At 42.4% G+C, this 24,151-nt stretch overlaps 1 protein-coding gene across 4 annotated transcripts in view; it reads right to left on the reverse strand.

Moving 5' to 3' along the window:
• COL11A1 (collagen type XI alpha 1 chain) overlaps nt 1-24,151 on the reverse strand; it is a 261,102-nt gene that overhangs the window by 22,421 nt on the left and 214,530 nt on the right. For all 4 annotated transcript variants that reach the window (XM_081194925.1, XM_081194923.1, XM_081194924.1 and 1 more), the window contains 6 exons: nt 18,815-18,868; nt 17,670-17,777; nt 16,321-16,374; nt 14,928-14,981; nt 13,410-13,463; nt 235-288 (listed from right to left, as the gene is read on the reverse strand). In XM_081194925.1, the coding sequence (XP_081051051.1) occupies nt 235-288; nt 13,410-13,463; nt 14,928-14,981; nt 16,321-16,374; nt 17,670-17,777; nt 18,815-18,868 (378 nt within the window). The remainder of the gene's footprint in view (nt 1-234; nt 289-13,409; nt 13,464-14,927; nt 14,982-16,320; nt 16,375-17,669; nt 17,778-18,814; nt 18,869-24,151) is intronic.

Genomic DNA, 24,151 nt, shown 5'->3' on the forward strand with positions numbered 1-24,151 from the left:
ATAAGCCTCTGGCTTTATAATTACCAGCTCATCTTTTCATGTGCATTGGCCCCGTACACAGTTTGAAAAGAAAGTAAGCAAATATCATTTACACTTGACTTAGGATGCTAAGGGGCAGAAGCCAGGAGCATGAAAAGAAAAGGCAATTTCTCTGCAGCTGACACCAACCACAGCATGCACTTTGGAGGAAAAAACAACACACTATTTTTGTAGCATAAAACACATCAATTTTACCTTTGCTCCTTTTTCACCCTGCCTTCCTTCGGCGCCAGCTGCTCCTGGAGGTCCCTGTCACAACAGGATAAAAGTTATGTGTGTAGGATATCTGCCGGCTCACAAATAGAGTTGGTTATAAAACATACATCAAACTGAAGAAAAGTATGTTTAGTTTAGATTTGGTCAAATACTAGAGAATGATAAAAGTAAAGAAATGAATCAGCTGCAAAACTGAGCTGGTCACTTTGCTAAAAATCCAAATTACAATTGTTGCTAGAAGGTCAAAGGCTCAATAAAATTAGAAATACATCTCTTTGTACATTTTTTTATAATCCACTTTCCTATAATGACACACACCCAAAGTGCTTTACAAGAAAGGTACAGGATAACATAAGTAGTTGTAGCAGTAGTAAAAAAAATAAGATTTCAAACTTACACTTCAGTTTAAAACAACCACAATCAACAAACGGAGATGGAAGAGCAGATAAAACAAACATAAAATCAGTAATTAAAAGCCCCAGATAGCCTATATGGCTCCCATTGCAGTGGCAAATTAAAATCCTACAAAGGCTTAGGCAAACAGTTAAGTTTTTATTTGGTGCTGAAATGCTAGCCATATCAGTGCCAGTCATGCTCCCAGAAGGAGGGCATTCTGTAATCAGGGTGCCACCATGCAGAAGACACTGCCTCATGGCAGCATCCTTCTAGAACTATGAGCCCAGGGAGGCTAACCCTGGGAGAGGCTTTGCTTCAGATAACTGGGTCCCAAGTTGTTTACGGCTAATTAAAGGTTGATACCTGCACTTTAAATTCCTCCCCAGTCCCCAGTTAATGTCTTATTTTGCAGGTTAACTTTTCTTCACAGGTATGCAGGCGCTGCTACGTTAAGGTTGCTGTTAAAGGGCCGGAAAGGAATTCCCCTGCATTGGCAGGTTTTGCCTCTCCTGTAGCAAAACGTCACAATTTTGGCGGTATCAGGCCTTGGGCAGAATCCTTTAGTCCATCTTCCTCTTTGTGGCGGCGATACCAGGGTTCCCCGTTAAAGGGGTTTCTGAGGGGAGGCTTTGACCATACGCCGAAAGGTCGTCATTGCTCTCCCCTGCAGTGGCAGCGTAACGGGGGCAGCTATCTCTGCTTGAACATATGTTCTCCAGAGCCGGCTCACCCCCCCACCCACACACACTGGATAACCCTGATGCTCCCTAGGTCCCCGGCTGGGGACTGGGGAGGGAAAATGCCCAATGCCTGAGCCAAGGTCTAACCACATTTGAAATTTTAAAAAGTTGTGGCCAATTTAATCCCATAGCATGTTGTCTTGAGTCGTTATTCCACATGACGGGGGGCCACTCAGGATCTGGGGGACTCTGCCTGTCCACGCAATGATAACTTGCCTGATTGGAAGGGTGGCTGCAGAGGGAGGAGGAGATGTTTCTGTCAATGCCAAGTTTGGGGAGGTGCAGGTCCCACTGAGGATATTGCCAAAACCTTTGCTGTACTACCCCACATAGTTAAATTCTAGAAAAGGAACACCACCAGTCTTTGTCAGCAAAAACACAAAACAGTGCTGGGGTTTCTTAAAGATGAATTGATTGATAACGTTGCAGCATGCATTATTTTATTTTATTTTTTTGCAGAGAACAGCTTGCTCCACACACAATGAATTTAAAATATGTAATGGAAGTAAGATGATCTCCACAACACAAATGAAATGAAAAGCGGCTCTTTCAGAAGGAAGGAGAAAACAGCCGTTCATCCATCTTCAAATGGAAAATACACGGGAGTGCCATCGCAGCGAATGAGCAAACACATTTAAAATAAAGGACCACTTTTAAGAGTATGACTTTTAGAATGTATGTCCAATAATTGCCTATTTTTATCATGGCAATGTCAGCCAGGGACGGATTTAGGTTTGATGAGGCCCTAAGCTACTGAAGGTAATGGGGCCCTTTATATGTCCAGCTGTCCTTTGTCAACAACAAATTGTCACTGTTTTTGTTGTTGAATATATGTTATATGGTAATTTATGGACCTAAGAGGTATCTAAAGCCATTTGCACATAACAAAATATGTATTTTATCAAAGTATTTGTTGAACTGAAATACAATTAAGAAGAAGTATATTAATAGTGAAATAATTATTAAGCTCTAACTGTATGTAGGTTTTATTTTATTTGCTTTTTATCTTATTTTTTGGAAATGTACATCCAGGCTTTTTCCTTTAAATGTTTTGCCCCCCCCCCCAAGAGAGTGGGGCCCTAAGCTATAGCTTGTTTAGCTTATATGTAAATCCAGCAGTGATGTCACCGCCGATGCCTGTGCTGAGTTCAATGAGATTTTGCAATCTCTAACGTCTTCTCCCTTGGATGCATGCATGCATCTGGACAGCTGGATAGAGCTAGTGGCACTGCAGTTCTTAAAAGACTTCAAAGAGTGGGATTGTTTCATTCCTTCCATGATGCATACACTGTAGTAAAGCTGACGAGTCCAACATCTTATCAATAAGATCACTTTTAATGAGCAGTGGCTGCCTTTTGTCTTTGATACTCCTGAAAGGTTACATTGAGCAATTGGTGAAGAAGGCCCTAGGGCATGTGATATGACATCAACAATAGCCCCTTCTTAAAATTAAACAAACTCTTGTCCGCCATGCTGTATCTAAAGCCTGGTTCACACAAGCTAGCATTGGTGTCGTGAATCCCTTTAAATGCAGCCACATGAAAACTGTTCCATGCAACTACAACAACAACAATAATTAATAATTATTATTTATACCCCGCCCATCTGGCTGGGTTTCCCCAGCCACTCTGGGCAGCTTCCAACAACTGTTCATGTGCAACATTTTAATGGTTTCAGCTGCTGCATAAGAATGGAGCTCCCACACTTCTGCATTTAATGTGTCCATCAATCTGCAGCTGATTTGTATGAACCAGGTGCCTTCATTATCATTGTTTCTATGCTGAATTGATCTAAATTTATTCCCCTTCTGAAATTCAGAATTCCTCCCACTACAAGACATGCTTCACACATTGCAGCAGGACAACAGGTCCTCACTTTGACCCTGATTCTCTTGTCAGATTCTCAGATTGCTTTGCACTGTCCATAGTCAGGCCTCACACTACATCAGTCTGGTGATCTGCATTGCAAAAATTCCTTAGATCATGTGGAAACTTTCCATGTAAGCCCCACCACAGCAGATACCAGGATGGAAAGAACCTACATGAACCTAGAGACCTATGTCAGACATTAGTCATGTAATTTGGGAACCATGACCAAGACATGCATGGGAGAGGCTCCTGGTTTCCCATGTTGCATGTGCCTTCATTGGAAAGCTGAGGTTGGCTAAAGATCCTTGGTGTACATCCAGCAGCAAAACCCAGCAAACAAATGAGATACCAATAATCCAGATCTCCTGAGTGTGTGTTTCTCTGTCTGCAGCATGTACTGAGAATGGCTCTATATAAAGTTGCCCATGAAACAGAACCACCACCACCCAACATTGTAGTCAATGGCAGGGCCATCTTTAGCATATGTGCTGCCGGCGTGCAAAGATCTGCCCAGCACCCCCAAATTTAGTTTAGCCTCTAAATTAACTTTTACTATGCCTTATGTCACCATTATCATTTGAGAAATAGCACTCACGCCTGCATGGCTCCAAAAGGAGTTTTTTGTCTGTGTTTTGTTTAAAACCAGCTTTTCCAAAGAAGACAAAGAACACATGTGGAGTGTAAAGACTCCACACATGTGCTTACGGTCATAGAGGGGTGCCTGAAAGATGAGATGAACGGGCATTGTGAGCATGCCCCACAGAGGACCTTAAGGTCCATAAATAGCAACACCCTAGAGGTCCCAGGCCCTAAGGAAGTCAGATTAGCCTCAACCAGGGCCAGGGCCTTTTCAACACTGGCTCCGGCCTGGTGGAATGCTCTGTCTCATGAGACCAGGGCCCTGCAGGATCTGATTTCTTTCCACAGGGCCTGTAAGACAGATTTGTTCCACCTGACCTTTGGCTTGGAACCAGCCTGATCCCCTCCCCCTCTTTCCCTTCCCTTCTGTGATGGAACCTGGGGACTTCCCTGGCTTTTCTGGCCCACATAGGACCAGTCTGGATAGTTAGCCTTGGTGAAGATTTGACATCCCCCCCCCCAAAAAAACCCCACCAGTTTTTGACCTGGGCTTCCACTGAAATGAGGCTGCATCTTAAGTAGTATTTTAATCTTGTTGTTAAGTTGTGTTTTAATCAGTTGTTTTTATACCTGATGTTAGCCGTCCTGAGCCTGGTCTTGGCCAGGAAGGGCAGGGTATAAATAAAAAAAAAAATAATAATACGTGGGAGAACTGTCTCGGGCAGCCTTTCATTGTGGGAGCAACCTTATTTCTAGAAGAGCTGGGAGGGCCCTCGTGAGCGCACATATATGAGTTCTTCTTCCGTAGCCTGTGCATGCTCCCGTCACTAGAAAGGCGCGTTCTCTTTCTGTCTGTCTCTCCCTCTTGCCTGTCACTCCCCCTCCTCCTGGCTTTGGTGAGCGAAACTTTCCAGAGAGCTCTCCCTGAAACAGCATTAGCAGGCAGGCGGCGCAAGATCAGTCATGTCAAAGGTGCCACTGATCCCGCTGCCGCATAGCAGCTCAACACAACGCACTTAGGCGGCTTCAGCGGCGGGTGCCTGGCGCCCGCCAGATATCGATGCCCGGGTGCCCCACACCCCTTGCACCCCCAGGTAAAGATGGCCCTGGTCAATGGAGAAGCCTTGGCTCCCCCCAACTCCAGACTCACAATGGGTGGTCAGTAGGATAAGGGGACATAGGAGTCAACTCCCAGGGGATGTGGGGGCTTTGACTCCCACAATAAAATATTTGAGGAGGCTGAGCCACCACAAACTTTGTGGGCATTCCCGTTCAAATGTTGTGTATACACTGCGTTATGTAATCAATTGCATTGGGCGGGGCCTACCTGGGCCCCATAATATTTTATTCAAGTTGGCACCCCTGTAAGAGGGAGAACATTTTCTCTTAAGGCTTTGCCACTTATTTAGTTACTTAGGCATCTATTTTTTTAAAAATGTAAACTTAACAATGTAAAGAGCCAATGGAGAGCCAGTGTGGTGTAGTGGTTAAGAGCGGTAGTCTCGTAATCTGGGGAACCGGGTTCGCGTCTCCGCTCCTCCACATGCAGCTGCTGGGTGACCTTGGGACAGTCACACTTCTTGAAGTCTCTCAGCCCCACTCACCTCACAGAGTGTTTGTTGTGGGGGAGGAAGGGAAAGGAGAATGTTAGCCGCTTGGAGATTCCTGAAGGGGAGTGAAAGGCGGGATATCAAATCCAAACTCCTCTTCTTCTAAAGTGTGACTATGGAAAATGGGAGTGTACAGTATGTGCATCGTGCACATACATGCACACTTGTCAGATGGCTAGCAAGAGGCGCCCTCTGTCTTTGTGGTCCTCTGGGAGCAAACCCAGATTTGTTAGTGTGTAACACACAAAAGTTCCCTTTGTGAGAAGGCAATTAAGGAGTTCTATTACTACACAGGACCCACTCCAAGCAAGCTTGTAAAATGGTTAAAACCAATTCTCTTCTGGTGGGAGAAGCTGTGAAAGAACTTCATTATAACTAGAAATATGTTTCTTGCATAATCTCGGAATGCAGCTGCAACATTAATTAGCAGAGCTTAAGAACACTGTGATCGCTAAATTATAAGCACAATGAATCGTGATTGCTAAACAAAAGGGGTGCATTCGTTATCAAACAGTGCCAATTCTGCATTGAATGCAAAGTGGGTAAATGAACGGCTCTCGTTAACACCCTGTGATTGCCGGCATTGCACAGATGGTGCTTCTACAAAGAAAAGATGGCTAATTGTTATTTATCTTACTTTCCTCGGCTTGAGTTTTGTAGTATTGCAGGCTTAAAAAAACAACAAAAAACTGGCACAAAAGATCTGAGCAACAAGAAGGACACGGAATTAATGTATGTCCTCCACCCACGGGCTCTGATTTAGCTGCAGTTGAAGCTCACTGGGTCACCCTGGGCTTGTTTCTCCTCTCTCTCTCTCTGAGACAGAGAGAAAAAGGGAGGTGGAGACACATTAATTCCTTGGAAGTGTGGTGGAATAAAAATGTGATGAAATAAATACATGAATAGAAAGCTACAGGCAACTAGTCTGGCATAACAACCAATGTCTTCCAATATACATTGCCCTTTGCCTCAAAAGATGCATCTGGAGACTCCATGGGGTGTTGCCGTATGAATCCAGATGTGAACTTGCAGTTTTCCCATTGCCAGGGGCTGCTTGCACATCTGGATCTCTCTTGCTGAGCCCAGCCACTGTTTCATTGCCTATTTATGATTTTATCTTACGCTCTGAAGGGAACGCATTTATCAAATGCAAATAATTCCATGAGTCGACAAAGTGGCCAAAGAGGCAACTTTTCTCATTCTGGGAAGCAGTTTATCTTCATCTCATTCCTCAACCTGAAGGCTTCCCTTTGAAAAACATGTTCGAAACGCTATTTGGAGTCATCAGTCAGCTGATTGAAAATATGCTTGTTTGTCTTTTAAGCAAAGTGCCATTCATTATTTATCAGGCACATAAACATGACGTGGCCGTTTGTTAGGATGAAAAAAGCAGCCACACCTGTTTGCTATACTACTAGCCTTTCTGTGTAGATATTGCTCAGAGGGGAAGAAAGGTATTCCACCCTCATTTACAAGTTCATGGGGCATCCTGCCGAGAAAGCAAAATGCTTTGCCCATAATGGGAAAACAAAGCCAGCATAAATCATTGTTAGATTCCAGCTCCCGTCCCCTTTTTTTAAAAAATATTGTTTTACATGACATTTAAAGAAGCCTCACAGTTACCTGGTCAAGCGTTTTACCTTTACCATGGGAAGGCCCATTCTACATATGGATGTGAATGTCTTTGTGTAAAGTAGCTGATTCTGGCAACCCAGTCAGATAGGCAGCTAATAATAATAATAATAATAATAATAATAATAATAATAATAATAATAATAATAAATGTGTCCACCAAGTATAAATGGCCAGCTCCACGTTAAGTAGACCCCTGGCAAAATACTCTCCCTTGGCTCCCACCTAGCCACTGTTTTTTTAAAAATTCCCACAACATCCCAGAGCTGGACCCTTGTGGTGCTGGGGAAAATTCAAAATGGTGGCTTGTAGTAGGGCAGGGCAGCAGCACTGCTAGGCCTTCATGGGACTCGATATTCCTGATCACATGACAGCTTCTAAGTACCTTCAGCTGGAAGTCTATGAGAAAGTCTGAGAGGAACCTTAGAGGAGCCAACGCTGGGGCAGGGCTTCTGTACCCTCAACTCTTCTTCAGACTTTGAATCCTTATTTTTTTCAGGCATATAGGGTCTTAGAAACATTAGAATCATGGTAAAAGAATGAGAGGCTCTCCTTCATTGAAAAAACAAAACAGAAAACCTCATGATCGATAACAGCTGATTCACATGCTACTTTTTTAGATGCTGAAGTCACCATGAAGTAATTTTAGCAGATCAATTTTTGCCTGGCAAATAGATTGTGGGAAGGAATGCTCTTATGACAAGAGCTGGTTTTTGACTTTGTAGTGCAAAGCACAGATGATTAGCATTTTGACTAAAACAACAAGATTCTTGAGCTTGAATTGGTGCATACAACAGGTCGGGTTGGGGATGGTGCTGAAAGCTTTAAGCTAACTGTTTCACAGAATTTCATGGGGAAAGATACTATTTCCTCACCCCCAGCATTTTTGGCTAGTTGGATAGAAACACTAACAAATTCTTGAAGTTTTGAGGAGACAGAATTTAATTGCCAAATGCAGCACCGTTGATTTAAAGGCTTCCTGGAATGACCAATTGACTGTTGTGGTGGAAGAAGAAACTGATTTGGAGAGACACTCCAGAGTGTGAAAGAGAAAAAAAGGGAAAGGAGGGGGGCTTCTGCCTGGGAAAATGTGAGGGGTGAAATAAGGTGAGAACACACACCAGAGATGGGAGTGCAGGAGTGAAAGGAGAAAGGGCAATGGATATGTTAGTCAACATGATTGTGGAGCCCAGGGGGCTTCTGCTTCCAAGCAATGAATCTGCACTCAATCTCCCAGTTACTGAGTAGGTGGAAATATAAATTCATAGTGGCATTGCTTTCCAGAAGGGTTCTGGAGTCACAGCACCATAAGAAAAACCAGCAGTGTCACTTGTGAAATGTAGCTTGTACTGCAGAATTGTCACTGCAGCTTCTAGGAGAAACACGTACTGCTCTTTTGAGAAATGATCCCACCAAAAGTCAAACATTTTTTTTTATGCCACCAGTGTCAACAGGAGAGGTTTACAACACACGCCTAACTGTGTCTAAAGGTAAAGGGACCCCTGACCATTAGGTCCAGTCATGGACGACTCTGGGGTTGTGGCGCTCATCTTGCTTTACTGGCCAAGGGAGCCAGTATTTGTCTGCAGACGGCTTCTGGGTCATGTGGCCAGCATGACTAAGCTGCTTCTGGCGAACCAGAGCAGCACACGGAAACGCTGTTTACCTTCCCGCTGGAGCGGTACCTATTTATCTACTTGCACTGGTGTGCTTTCGAACTGCTAGGTTGGCAGGAGCTGGGACTGAACAACGGGAGCTCATCCCGATGCAGGGATTCAAACCGCCGACCTTCTGATTGGCAAGTCCTAGGCTCTGTGGTTTAACCCACAGCGCCACCTGTGTCCCTTCTAGCTGTGTCTACTGAGGCGTAAATGCTATTGAATTCTGTGGGGCTTACTACCAGGTAAGTAGAAATGGGGTTGCAGCCTTAGTCAGGGGAAGAGCTCAATGGCAGAACATCTGCTTTGCATGCAGAAGGTCCCAAGTTTAATCCCTGTGCGTCTCCAGTTACCACTGAGAAACTCCTGTGTCTGAAACTCTGGACAGCTACCAGTCTCTGTAGATATTGAGCTAGATCATCCAGTGGTCTGATTCAGTATGAGGTAGCTTTCTATGCTCCTCAGTTTCCCAGGTATATCACTAGAGACCGTAGCTAAGTGTTAGGACAGATGTTTTGCATGCAGAAAATCCAGGTTTCATCTCCAGTACCTTCTGTTTTAAAAAAGGATCTGATAGTAGGTGATAGTGATGACCTTGGTCTTAGAATGTGGAGAGCCACTGCTGGTCAGAGTATAGTCATACCTTGGTTGTTGAACGGAATCTGTTCCCAAAGTCCATTTGACTTCCGAAAATGTTTGACAACCAAGGCGTGGCTTCCGATTGGCTGCAGGAGCTTCCTGCACTCAATCGGGAGCTGTGGAAGCCATGTTGGACGTTCAGGTTCCAAACAACGTTTGCAAACCGGAACACTCACTTCCGAGTTTGTGGCATTCGGGAGCCAAAACGTTCAACTTGCAAGGCATTCAGGATCCAAGGTACGACTGTATATACAAAACTGAGCTTGGTGGATAAACAATAGATGGACAAATGATGGTATGAGGCTGCTGCCTATGATTTTAGCATGTTAAACCCAATTCCACACATAGGCTTATGCTAGTAATTTGTGATGGGCCAATGATCTAGGAATGGGGGGAGGACCAACACTCTTTCAGTTCCCAAAGAGTTTCCCAAAAAAGTTTGGGAAAGTGTGAATCTGGTAGATTCATATTTAATGGAAACGTTAATTTCTTCCTCATCCCTAAGCAAGATTAAACAACCATTCTAGATAGCATTTGTACTAGGATGGGTGGCCGCCATCTTGTACTTCAGCTGATGAGACAAAATGACCAGGAGTGAATGAGCTTCCCCAGGCTTGGGGATGCAAGATGTAAAGCTCCTTTGCTCCCAAGGATTAGAACTGTCTATTCATTTCCCCACTTTTTTAAAGCCTCTGGGAGGTATTGCACACTTCCTTCAAGTGTGTTGTGCCTGGATGAAACAAAGTTACAATGGCAAAAAGCCTTTTTCCTCAGCTCTAATAAACTTATTCATTGTTAAATCTTCGACAGAGTCATATCCCACTTCTAGTGGAAAGATTACTAATGCCACAGTAATCGTTTTCAGCATTATAAATGTGCAGTAAGTTGGTGGAACAAATAGATTATTGTGTAAAATAGATAAAACTAATTAAGCATGTCAGCTCACTCAAGCCTATTATATAGAACAGTTTATCTCATTTTGTTAAATAGATTATGGCTTACATTTAATGCTGCTGTATGTTTAAATAAGTGTTAAAAATTCAACTAATTAGTTGAGAAAGAGGGTTTAGATGATCATACATCTGCATAGATTATTGTGTATCTGCAAAGCGTCAAAAGACTAATGATAGTCTTTTGGTCTGTAGGATAATTACAGACCTATCCACTTTTTGAAGGTTACTAAAACATTGCTATTTTTTTCTGAAGACATTGCTTTTTATTTGGCACTGAACATTATTCTATCTTACATCATGATCTTAAAACGTATTACTTGGGAGTAAGCTTCACTCAATGAATTTAGGACTATAGTGTTTTCTAAGCAACAGAATATAAAGTAGTGATATGTGGTTATTTTCTGAGCAAGGCCAAATGGAATTATTGCCACAGACAATCAACTTACTTTTTTTAAAAAGAAAAGAAAGAGTATTTTTATTATTATTATTGGCAGGCATATATGCAGGCTTATGGATAAACGAAACAGAAAAAAGAAAATATCTTGGCCATTCTTGTTGTTCCATGATAAAACTCCTCTGAAAAATGCATTTTTGTTTTGGCTGTCACCGAATCAAATAATTTTTAGTTCATTAACCTGCCTTTTCAACCAGTTAACCAATTTAATTTCAATGAATTTGTATTTTACCAACACTTCCATAGTGGTAAATTTCTGATACATTGAAAAGGGGCATGATAATAAACTGAGAAATAAGAGCTAGAACAGACTCCTGAGAATGATGCAGATAATTCATAGCATTGCAAACCTCAGAACTGCTTTTCTTAATAGCTCTGTGTATGTGTAGAATGTGATACAGACAAACAGGAGTCACACAATAATTTGGGAGCAATGTTGTTGTTGTTGTTGTTGTTGTTGTTGTTGTTGTTGTTGTTGTTAAGAAGTAGAAGTAGAAGGCTCATTTTACCATATGTGGTAAACATGGAGAATAGCTTTTGGGAGATGATTTATAATTAATTGAAAATGATATTTAAAGTAACTTTCCTAAAAAGACCAGAAGCTTTATTACCAGGGATAACTGGAACAGATATCTGTCCCCACAGATAAATCTTTTTCTTTATGAAACGACAGCAACACAAATACTATACACACAAAAATGGTACAACGAGGTGGCACCTACCAAGGAAGAATGGCAGCTGAAATTGATAAAATATGTAGAATTGGCATGTCTGACGTGCAAAATTAGAGATCAGAGAGAGACTGGTTTTTTAAAAGATTGGGAAATGTTTTCAAAATACTTAAAAACTCAGTGTAAATATGTTAAAACACAAACAGGGTTTGAGTAAGAACAGCAGTGGAGGGTGAACTTTTTGTTTTTCTTTTGTAAAAAGGTGAAAGTATAGAGTATCTATAATATGCAGCATAAATTGAAATTTTGGGGGAACCATGAAGGGAGGGAGGGGAAGTCGTAGGTGGAATGATTGTTAAATTTGAAATGTTGTTGAATTGTTTATTTGTTTAAAAATCTACAAATAAAATTATAGAAAATAAAGAAATTTGGATGTAATAAACTGTGGTTTATAGTTTCTTTGGACATTTAAAATATTCAGTATACTACTACTGAGAAAACAACAGGATTCCCATCCTGATGAGCTTTAAACAGACTCTTAATCTTGCTTTCCCTAGTTCCAGCTCAGCTATCTGAAGCAGTTAGTTGTCAGCTACAAAAGCTGATGCAATTTTGTAATAAAAAGGTGATTAAAAGTTAGTCTCAAGGTGCCATCAAACACATTTCTTTCATCACGGAAGACTAACACATGGGTTTTATATTGTATTAATTTTTTAGCTTTCACTCTCTGTTGCTGGAACACACCAGGACAAAAACAGCCCTAAAAAACCCAAGCTACTGTGCCCTTAAGCCACAGGCTTGCTGATTAAAATTTGTCCCAATTAAATTGATCAAAGCTTGCTGCACTAGTTTCAATGAATTAGCATATAATAATGAGCAATGGAGGTTTTTTTTCCCTTTTAGAAAAATGGCAATTCCGGGGGTTGGGGGGACAACAGAACAGGAAGAGCTGAATAATGCATTTGCACTAGGGTCTCTTAAAAAAAATGACCATGCACTCATTACAAAATGCACTCAACATGTATTACAGCCATTCTGACCCTGTTCTAACATACAGTAATTGCACCAACTCTATGACTCAGGTACAATGACGGACTTAAGTGTATTTATACCCCTAAAGGTCTCTGTAAGTAAGAAAGGAAACAACACATCTTTCCAAATATGGTACATTTCTGTTAAAACTGCTTACTGTGTACAAGTTGGATCTTGAAGCTACACACAGAGAAAAACTATCATATAAATGGATTACCATAAACTTGATCTTTGACATTAGTATGCCTTCCTATGAGACTGATCCCAGATTGTGGTGGATGTGTGAGATAAATCAACTTAATTACTTCACTGAAGCATTGCAGAAAAAGTTGCAGTCAATACTCCACCTTTAGAGTACGGTCAAACCTCGGTCATCGGACGTAATCCGTCCCAGAAGCACGTTTGGCTTCCAAAATGTTTGACAACCAAGCCGTGGCTTTTGATTGGTTGCAGGAGCATCCTGCACCCAAGCGGAAGCTGCGTTGGACGTTCAGCTTCCAAAAAATATTCGAAAACCGGAGCATTTATTTTCGGCATTCGGGAACCGAAACATTCCAAAATGGAGGTGTTTGGGATCCAAGGTTTGATTGTAACTTGAAGTTGAAATGTGCTGTACCAGAAGTGGCCATGAAGTATGGCATAAAAGACTTCAGCTTGTGTGGTGGGAATTTTCCCCTACCTCTCCCCATGCACCTGCTGTAACCCCAAAAGCTGACGTGGGGTGGTTTTGGGGTCAGGAGAGCCCCCAGAACAGCACATGGGGGAAGGAAGGAGGAGAAGGGGCAATTGGGTTCTTTATGCTATTTTTTAATAGGAAAACAAGCCCACAAAAACTTGAACTTGGAGCGGGGGGCACAATGTTAGGGAAACGATATTGAGGTAAAATGCCTGAAAAAAACTTGCATCGAGAAACATGACTTACTCTCTTCCCAGGAGGGCCAGGGGGTCCTGCTTCACCTGAAGGACCTGGTGGACCCTGGAAAAATAAAAATATCTGTATGAATACCCTTGGTACGTGCCACTGAAGATAAGGAAATATTGTATTGACACAGAACAGTCCCTGACCCTTTCAGATATATTTGATCAGGGATTCTTTGTGGTGACAGTTGTATGAATGGACAGCTCTCAAACAGTTTCTGCATCAATCACCATTAAAAAAAAAAAAAAGGTCCTCATGAAAATTCGTATGAATTTACATGTGCATTACTCCTAATATAAACATTTCTGTATGGACGTTTTCCTAATATATGCTCTTTTTTGTGCAAACGATTCTCCCCTGATATAATGCACTTTATTTCCGCAAATATGTGCATTTTTGTGTGCACTGTCCCCTAATATTTTTACTCAAGAAGTGCATCACAACCCCCTCCCCCCAAATTCCTAGATAGTAATTACTCATTCACCTCCATTATAAGTGAATAACTGGAAAGGCCAGCAAGCTTTTATCTCAGGATACCCCTGTCTTTTCACATCTAGGTTCCATTATCAGTGGAATTAATCAAGTTTAAACAGAGTAGTGTGTCCTCTTCTTAAAAACCTATTACAGAGGCACCACTGGGCATTCTTCTGGAACTTCTTTGTATTGTTATTTTAGATCTCATGCAGAAATTGTTCAATTTGGTTGTGTACTTCTGTTTGTTTTAATTTTTTGTCTGTGATTATTTGCAATTATGTAATTATGTGATTTTTATATGTTGTAAGCAGCCTTGAGCACGGTTTTAACTTTGGAAAGGCAGCTCACAAATAAAATTATTGATTGATTGATATTGAAAAGGCGTTTTGATCTGATGTGGTGAGCTGGAATTCAGGCATGCCTAAAATGCCCAGTTCCCACTAGCCTTGCCAAAAGTAGCTCTTTGAATTCCTTGTAGCTGTCTGTCCACATAAGCATTTTATATATCACTTTCTTCCCAGAGTCTACCTTATTGCTCATTCAAATAATACACACAACATAAATTCATTCCCAAATGGCCATGTCATGCAGTTGGTCTTAGGACAGCCCTGTGTAAGTCCAAGCAAAGTTTAATTTGGAAGTACTGTATTTTTCCCTGTATAAGACTAGGTTTTTCTTACCAATTTTAAATTTTAGGTTTAAAATTGGGGCTTGTCTTATACATGGGTAGTACTGAGGGGTGTTTTCTTAATTTGGAGCCCCCAAAATAAGGGGCATCTTATACATGGGGGGTGTCTTATACACAGAAAAATACGGTAACCTATGAATTGTTCTGGATCTCAGCTAATTACTTCCTCTGGTGCTTATTCATCCACTTCCAGCACTTGTTTCCCACTGAGAAAAGATTTAAATTTGAGAAGAAAATGCAATCAATGGTTGCATTCTTTTGCTTTCATTTTTTTTTGTGTGTCCTCATATGTTCTAGGATTTTTCAGTGAAAATTCCACATTCCAAATACTACAGAGCTATTAGAGATATTTTACTTACGGGTTGGCCTGGGTCGCCATCTTCACCTTTCTCCCCTCCTGTGCCATCAGTCCCCTAGGAAGAAAAGGACAATGTTTGTCTCACTTAACCCTGCCTGAATTTTGTATCCTGTACAGAAAAATGACATTCATTTAGAAGAACTACTACAGACTTGCAGAAAAGATTGCTCATGTAAATCCCACACTTCATCTAATTGCTCTCAAGAGGGACTTGCATATGGTTCTCAGGCAGCCTCTCCTATAGGCAGTTTTGCAGGGCCAATCCTAATTAGCTGTAGCAGCATTCATTCTCAGACACTTGCTTGGGCTGGGCAAAGTAGCCAACTAGAACAAAAATTCAATGTGTAATAGTTCGAATATTGGACTAAGGGTGTGGAGATCCAGGTTCCAATCCTCAGTCATCGAGTTCCTGGTTAACCTTGGGCCACCCTCACAGGGTTGTTGTGAGCGTAACATGGGCACCCGTGACTTCCTTGGTGGGATATATATACAGTGGTGCCTCGCAAGACGAAATTAATCCGTTCCGCGAGCCTCTTCGTCTAGCGGTTTTTTCGTCTTGCGAAGCAACCCTATTAGCGGCTTAGCGGATTAGCGCTATTAGTGGCTATTAGTGGTTTAGCGGCTATTAAAGGCTTAGCAACTATTAAAGGCTTAGCGGATTAGCGGCTAAAAGGCTATTAGCGGCTATTAAAGGCTTAGCGGATTAGCGGCTAAAAGGCTATTAGCGGCTTAGCGGCTTTGAAAAAGGGGGGGAAGCGGGAAAAAATCGGAACACTTGCAAGACGTTTTTGTCTTGCAGAGCAAGCCCATAGGGAAAATCGTCTTGCGAAGCAGCTCAAAAACGGAAAACCCTTTCATCTAGCGGGTTTTCCATCTTGCAAGGCATTCGTCTTGCGGGGCACCACTGTAAAATGGACATAAAACAACCGTCCAGATCAAATGATCTACTTATGGTTAGAACTGCATGCAAAGAACATGGCTTCTCTTCCATTAAAAGCAAAATTGGGCCAGTCCCCAGAGCAGAGCTTTTTGCTCAAAGCATATTGTCACAAACAAGACTCTCCAACCACACGCTTCCATCAAACCACACCCAACATTGGTTGAAGCCACAGGAATGTCACTTAGGTGTGAAAATAAATGCAGCCCGGTTAGAGCATGGTGCTGATAATGCCAAGGTTGCAGGTTCAATCCCCGTACGGCACAACTACATATTCCTTCTTTGCAGGGGCTGGACTAGATGACCCCCAGCGTCCCATACAATTCTATGATTCTATGATACAGTGCAATCTTATCTGCATCTACAGAGAAGCCGTCTCACAGAGTTTGACATGACTCATTCCCGGGTAAGTGTCTACAGGATTGCTACTAGCCATCTGAATTGTCAAGATACTCACAGCAGGCCCAGGTTCGCCAGGCGGACCAGGGTCACCAGGAAAGCCAACAGGACCCTGCAGAGACAGAAAGCAAGTTAAGGCTGGTGGTATCAGCTAAAGATTGGAACCAGTAACAACAAACAACCAAGTTATTAATGGCAGACACAGTGTAGAAATAACTAAGACCGAGGTTCTGGAGCATAAGTGGGGATGCCTTTTTTGCTGATAGGTAATCTGTTGTGTGGGCAAGACTGAAGCCAGACGTGGGTTGGGGCAGAGCCAAAAGGGGGAGTATTTCCCCATTTTTCTTTGTATTTCTATCACCCCTTCCTCGCTCTCTGTCCTTCAGTGTTGTATGGGCAATCTATCCAGAAGATATTTGTATTTTGAGGAGTTAGTGAACTAACATGGTTATCCTTCCTGCCCCCTGTTTCTTCCTTCCCCCCTATCTTTTAAGGTGTGAGAACCTTTTCTGATGTCCTAATCAGTTGGGAGGAGATGAAGCCTCACCCCCTGCTGCCTTAATTAGTCTGGGAGGATAGTGCTAGAAACCTTCTTTGATGTTGGAAATTGTTAAATTGAGGCATTGGGAGGAGGTGGCTATCTATAAAATCAGATGCTTTGGGCAGAGTTTCTCTGAAGCTCATGTACAGACTGATCGGCCGCAAGGCCGTGCAAGCAGAGGCTACCTGGGGGAGTCACTTCGCCACTTCTTGAGGGCTTCCAAGTGGCAGATAGAAGTGCATGCTGTGTGTGTGTGTGTGTGTGTGTGTGTGTGTGTGTGTGTGGTACCTCGGGTTAAGTACTTAATTCGTTCTGGAGGTCCGTTCTTAAACTGAAACTGTTCTTAACCTGAAGCGCCACTTTAGCTAATGGGGCCTCCTGCTGCTTCTGCACCGTCGGAGCACGATTTCTGTTCTCACCCTGAAGCAAAGTTCTTAACTATTTCTGGGTTAGCAGAGTCTGTAACCTGAAGCATATGTAACCTGAAGCGTATGTAACCCAAGGTACCACTGTGTGTGTGTGTGTGTATTGCTTGCTGTTTACGAATAAAATCTTCTTCTCACCCACTTGTGTTATGTATTGCTTCTCAATCTCTTTTAAAAGAACCGCCTTGCATTTGGCAAGACAAATGCCCAATTCTCTCTCTGCCTTCTCACCCACTGGGCTGCTAGGGGTAGGACTAGAGGTGTTGGACTGGGCTTCTGAAATAAGTCTGAGGATTGTATAGAGTTACCCTCATGGCTGCTTTGGCTCTAGCGGGGCAGCAGAGCATGTCAGAAAGAATAAACTCATGGAATAGGGCTGTATTGCATTATAAATCCATTGCCTTCTTGTATTTTTTTTTAAAAAATGATAGGGTCACTTACCGGGTTACCCTTAGGTCCGTCATCACCTGGAGGTCCTTTAATACCTGCTGGTCCAGCTGCCCCTGGTGGTCCAGCCTCACCCTTTTCACCCCTTTCCCCTTTTGGACCCTGCAAAGGACAGACACAATTGTCAGGGCATGATGTAAACTGACACAGGGGCAGAAAAGGAAATCAGCTGTAGAACGTTCTGAAGAGATAATTGCCACATTTTAATGGGGAAAGCTTTGTAACATATTGAACTCCCCACCCACAAAAAATATATTTAGAACCCCTGGAAGGTCCAGATCAGCCTCCAGTTTGGAAAGTAGTCCCATTGCCAATTACGTTTTGACATCATTTATTTTTCCGATTGCAAGAATGCAGAGAAGGGGCAAGAAATGAGAAAGAAATTTATTGGTGTGCACACCTTCCCATCAGATGTCAAGGAAATAGGCATCAATCAGACTTTTAGAAGACATCTGAAGACAGTCCTGTACAGGAAGGTTTTTAATGTTTGAAGTTTTTGTGTTTTAATAGTTTGTTGGTAGATACCCAAAGTGGTTGGGGCAGCCCAGTCAGATGGGTGGTATATAAATGAAATCATCATCACTGAATTATCCTCTGTAAAGCAAGGGCTATTGGAGAAATGTTGGTCGAACTCAGTCCCTAATCTGTAGGCCAATAAAATGTTGATGGGCATGTATGAGTCCTTCCAGAATGAAACCCCAGGGAAGACAACTGGGGCCAGGGCAACTCTCCAGATCAACAGGTAAGAGGACCCAACATATCAGCTGGGTCAGAAAAATAGGCAGAGAGGGCAGGTATCCATTTAGGAATCCAGGAACTGGGGTGAACTGGAGAGAAAGATGTAGCCTAATTTCCTAACCAGCAACCCCCAATATTTGAAAGGCTGAGCTTCCAGAGCCCATTGAGTATGTCCAGGCAGTTGAGATGTGAAGGTTTACTAGACAATCAGATTGTAGCTAATGTCCAAAACTCTTTGGACTGAGTCCAAGGGCTCTTTCTCTCATTCATATACCTAGGGAACACCTATAACCCCTGATGCAATGAAATAAAGAAATAGTATCCCTTGAAGTTGTAGAACGCATAAGGCTACATTGCAATAACACTTTATCAAATGTTATTTAAAAAACATAAACACTTACCCCTGTTCCAGCTTCTCCAGGAGGTCCAGGGTTACCAGCTTCCCCAGGTTCGCCCTACAAGAGTCCAGAATTATTTCAGAAAAATCAAACATTGTTTTCTACTATTACCTGAATTCTCATCAAACAGTATTCCTCTCTATCTCTTCCCCCGCCCCTCACTTTGTCTGAAAGTAAATCCCAGAGAATTAGGAAATGCTAATGGAAAACTACTTCAAAGTGATTTACTTTAATTGAAAGTGATGTCAGGCGCTCAAACTAGGGAAAGAATGATAAATAAACATAGCGACAAATAATGAAATAACATGCAGACGAATAATAAAATCTTCACTGCAGGCCTCAAATGCAAACACGGCACAATTTATCGGTGATGATAGCTGTTTAGTACACCAGATGGCTTGCAAGCCATATGTAAACGATCTGTGCAAATGCAACATTTATACAGTATTAAAGAAATGTTTAAGTAAATTTATTCTTCTCTTGAGCCCAAAACCCAGAATCACACAAAACCTAAATATATCATTTCAGTAATGAGCAGTGATGGGTGAGCTCCCTTCGGCTTGATTTGGAATTGGCTCGGAACTTATGAGGTTTCTTGGCAAAGCATTTGGGGAAAGCTTGTTTGGCGAAAGCTCAGTGCTTCCTCTTTTTGTCCATAATGTTGGTGTGAGCATGCTGAGGGTGCTAGGCGCATATGCATCATCACACATGCTCACTTAGAAAATTGTGATTTGATTTGGTACCACCTGCATGATAGAAGTTGTAATGAACACAAATGGCACAGCAAAGGGCTCAGACATTTCCCCCGTTTATTTGCTCAAGCTGCTCAGTAGATTAAAAGGTCATGAAGTTCCACAGCAGTCAATGACATTTTAGAAACCCAACAAACTTCCATATTCCAAGTCAGACTATTTGTTCGTCTAGCTCTGCCTTGTCAACTTTGATTGTCACTGTCTCTCCAGCATCTCAGTAGAAGGTCCCTTGTAGGCCCTACAACCCAATCCTTTTAACTGTGGGAGCCATGGATTGAAGGAAGGACTTTCTACATAAGATGCATATGGGCTATAACACTGAGCTTCCCCTTTCATTGAAAGCCAGGAGTTAACATTAAGGAACTTCTATGAATGCATCTAGAAAGCAGCTTCCTTTTGGTAACTGATCTGTTGAAAGCTGCTTACATGTGAGCAGAATCTCATTTAAAATTTCAAGCTGGACAAAACCTCCAGGGGAAACAGTGCTCAATTCCTAATAAACCTGAGCATTATGAATTGCATAAATTTGCATACTGAACCAGGTAATTATGGGCCACTACTTATGACTGATTGCATTCCAGCAACCTGATCCTTTGTATAGCAGCTACTCTAAATAATGAGTCGCATGGTATCAATACTTCTGACATCAACACTCCATCAAGCCCATCAAGGGAAACTAGAGTGGAAAAGGGTTGAGGGACATGCCTTTACATCACGCAGATTCTTCCAGCTTCTCCACATCCTAGTCCTTTTTTTCTATTTACAGAGGCTTCACACACAATTAAGAACCCTATTCAGATGCCTGTTTTAAACTTCTCCGCTGTACTTTGTGCAATCTGCTGCTCATAAAGCAATATGTTACCTGAGACAGAGAGCTGCCACTACGACAGCACCTCATCTCAGGTTTCTCCCAGCTCTTTCAAGAACACAGGAATGGATCTTGCCTTCACATCCAATAAATAAGGTTGAGTCCAGAATCTCACCTTATGCAGCAAAAGATTGGATAAAGGTCTCTGTCTCATGTCTTTCTAGGAATGGCAGCTGGGTAAACACAGACCCATCCACAGCTGAGGACAGCAGGCGCTTATCATCAAGATATGGACATATAATACTGCCTTATATGGAGGCAGGCCATTGTTGACTACTTTGATTGGTAGTGACTCCCCAAGGCATCAGGCTGCAGCCAGTGGTGTGCAGTGAATTTTTGTGTGTGGGAGAACAGTTAGGGCCAGAGGTGCCAGCTTGCAAGGCTAATTGGGGGTGGGTGACATTGTGACATCGTGCAAATGAGCATCATGCATCATGGCTGGGCTTTGGGAAGATGGCTGGGCTTTGGGAAGATGGCAGGTGGGCTCTTGGACCCATCAGAGCATCACACATCCCTCCCTAAGCCAAGCAGAAGCTTCCTAGGCTTTGGGAAGGAGGCACCAGGGGAACATTTAGGGGACTAAATGTTGTGCTGTGGGTTAAACCACAGAGCCTAGGACTTGCCGATCAGAAGGTCGGCGGTTCGAATCCCTGTGACGGGGTGAGCTCCCATTGCTCGGTCCTTGCTCCTGCCAACCTAGCAGTTCGAAAGCACGTCAAAGTGTAAGTAGATAAATAGGTATCGCTCCTGCGGGAAGGTAAACGGCGTTTCCGTGTGCTGCTCTGGTTCGCCAGAAGCAGCTTAGTCATGCTGGCCACATGACCCGGAAGCTGTACGCCGGCTCCCTCGGCCAATAAAGTGAGATAGTGCCACAACCCCAGAGTTGGTCACGACTGGACCTAATGGTCAGGGGTCCCTTTACCTTTACCTAGTCCCTCAGTTCACTGACGACACACCACTGGCTGCAGTCCTCTTCAGGCCCATTACCTGGGGATTCTACTCACTTGTAGATGCGAAAGTCTGAACTGAACACTCTTTGCAAGCATACTGCTGCAGTGCTATATGCTCTCATTTCAAGGCAGCCACTTCAGAGTCCATTTCGAAATGGGCAACAAGCCCACAAGCCAAGCCAGGCTTTGTATGATCGGATTTGAAACAGGAGTACGTCAGCAATGATGGCCAGTATTCCTTCTTTCCTTTCATACAGCGGTCAAGAGTTTCCCCTCACCACTTCAAAATGCAGCCACTGTGTTTTCTTTGAAGCTTTCCTTTCTTCCCCCTTTCATTAATTGCAATTGCGGCTCTATGTTGTTGTTTTTTAAGCAGAGTACTTTGGGGAGAAGTTGGCTTTTAAGCGGTTTGTGCTTGGGTGTAACAGAAACCCTTTAGAGTTCCGGTGTTTTCTGAGGAGACTGGAATCATTAATCATTCAGCATTGCACAGGACATTTTCACAACAGCTACCTTTGATCAGTTTGGCCAATACAACAGCATGCATGGTAGAAATAAGAAACAACAAGGTAGTTAAAAGTACAATGCATTAACTAGAACAAAATATATATGGAGTTTGCATAGATAGGTCAAGGTCAAGGACCCCTGGACGGTTAAGTCCAGTCAAAGGCAACTATGGGCTTGTGGCGCTTATCTCGCTTTGCAGGCCAAGGGAGCGGGCGTTTGTCCACAGACAGCTTCCCAGGTCATGTGGCCAGCATGACTAAACCATGTCTGGGACAACGGGACAGAAACCAGAGTGCACGAAAACATCATTTACCTTCCTGCCACAGCAGTATCTATTTATCTGCTTGCACTGGCATGCTTTTGAACTGCTAGGTTGGCAGGAGCTGGGACAGAGCAATGGGAGCTCACTCTGTTGTGGGTATTCGAACCGCTGACCTTCTGATTGGAAAGCCCAAGAGGCTCAGTGGTTTAAACCACAGTGACATCCATGTCCCTTTGCATAGAGAGATAGATAGATAGATAGATAGATAGATAGATAGATAGATAGATGATAGATAGATAGATAGATAGATAGATAGATGATAGATAGACAGATAGATAGATAGATGATAGATAGATAGATAGATAGATAGATAGATAGATAGATAGATAGATATAGATAGATAGGGTTTGAACATTGGTTTCAGTGACTGAATGTGATCAAATGCTGCTAACTCTCAAAATTTGGCTTGGTTGTTGTTTTTTTAAACTGTTATAGACTGTAATCCCACTATTGCCTTCCTTGAAAACTGCGCAGATAATATTTGTTGATGGGTGGCTATAGACACCGTATTAACAGGAACAATAGAGACATGCAGAAAGGCACTATGTACAGTGGGCTGTAAATTCTAGGATGCGGAGTGCCACCTGAGGATAACTTTACTTTAGGTCAAAAAATGCTTCCAACGAAAACACCATGGAAAGGAAACAAAGATCAGACATAGAACTATATAGTGTGGTTTTATTATTTTTATTCTTACTGTTCCTAGAGGATGAGAATTCAGAATTTTCCTTGCACGGTTTACATATTTTCTTTGCCTAGTTTCTAAATCCGAATTAAGTCCAATTCACACAGTGTTGTGTTTTTGTATTTGTTTTAAAATGGAAGACCTGGGAAGTCCCTATGTGAAGTATCAGTAAGTGCCTTTTCCTGAAACTTAAAAAGCTTGTCAGAGGAAATGAAAACCCGAGATACGGTAAGGTGAGCTACAGTTCTTTTTATTTATCTTACTGGCATAGAAAAAGAAAGAAAATAAAATTGGAAGCACCCAAAATAAGTGGCTGAATCTTCCTTTGGATAGGAAGGAGGAGTAAGTGAAAGAACTGCACCGCTTCGCTTTCTGGGAGTGATTAAGAAGTGGCCCGTGACAAACCCAAATGATTTTGACTGACCTGTGACTTCAGTCTGTGTTTCTGAATGCAAAGCTGTGACAGATCTGCACCTAGAGGGATAAGATCTGTGTAGCGTACCAAAAAGAATATGGAAAGGACTCGTGGTGCTCCAAGGCAAAACAATTTAGAAAGGGCTTCAGCTATGAAAAGTGGAAAGGGAAAGTTCAGGAGGGCTCCATCTTTTTAGCCAACTGCTAGGTCAAGAAAGCAAAGGAAAATTGGAAATCTTCTGAAGAGGCCTTCAGAATACCTGACTGGTTTCGTCATACCAAATCCCAATATTCACAAGCAAACAAACCTGCCCAATTTTGAATTATCTGAATAACCAAAAACAAACAAACAAACAAAAAACACCCAAGTTATAACTGCAAAACCATGTCTTCTCCTTTTTGTTCAATTATGCCGTACATGCATCAGAATAAATTATACCTCTCCAAAACATGCCTCAGCATTTGTTAATATACAGTGGCACCTCTACTTATGTTCATCTCTGGTTACGTACCCTTCGGGATACGTGTGCGGCAAACCTGGAAGTATTTTTCTGGGTTTCGTCGTGCGCACCTGTGCAGAAGTGGCACCTCCAGATATGCACACCTCAGGATCCGACCGGCTTTGGAACGGATCTCGTGCTCAACCGGAGGTACCACTGTATATTACATGGTCACTAGTAGTGAATAATTTGAGGCATTGATGAATACAGACCTTGGCCAGACCCCATCAGTACAGACAGATATATTGAGTGTGCATAATTAAAAGCATAGAATTATTTTAGGATTAATTTGATACAGACTTGAAATAAATCATCTCAATTTGCAGATTCTTTGATATCTAA

The sequence above is a fragment of the Podarcis bocagei genome, assembly GCF_964188305.1.
Source record: "Podarcis bocagei genome assembly, chromosome: 5".
NCBI lineage: Eukaryota > Metazoa > Chordata > Lepidosauria > Squamata > Lacertidae > Podarcis > Podarcis bocagei.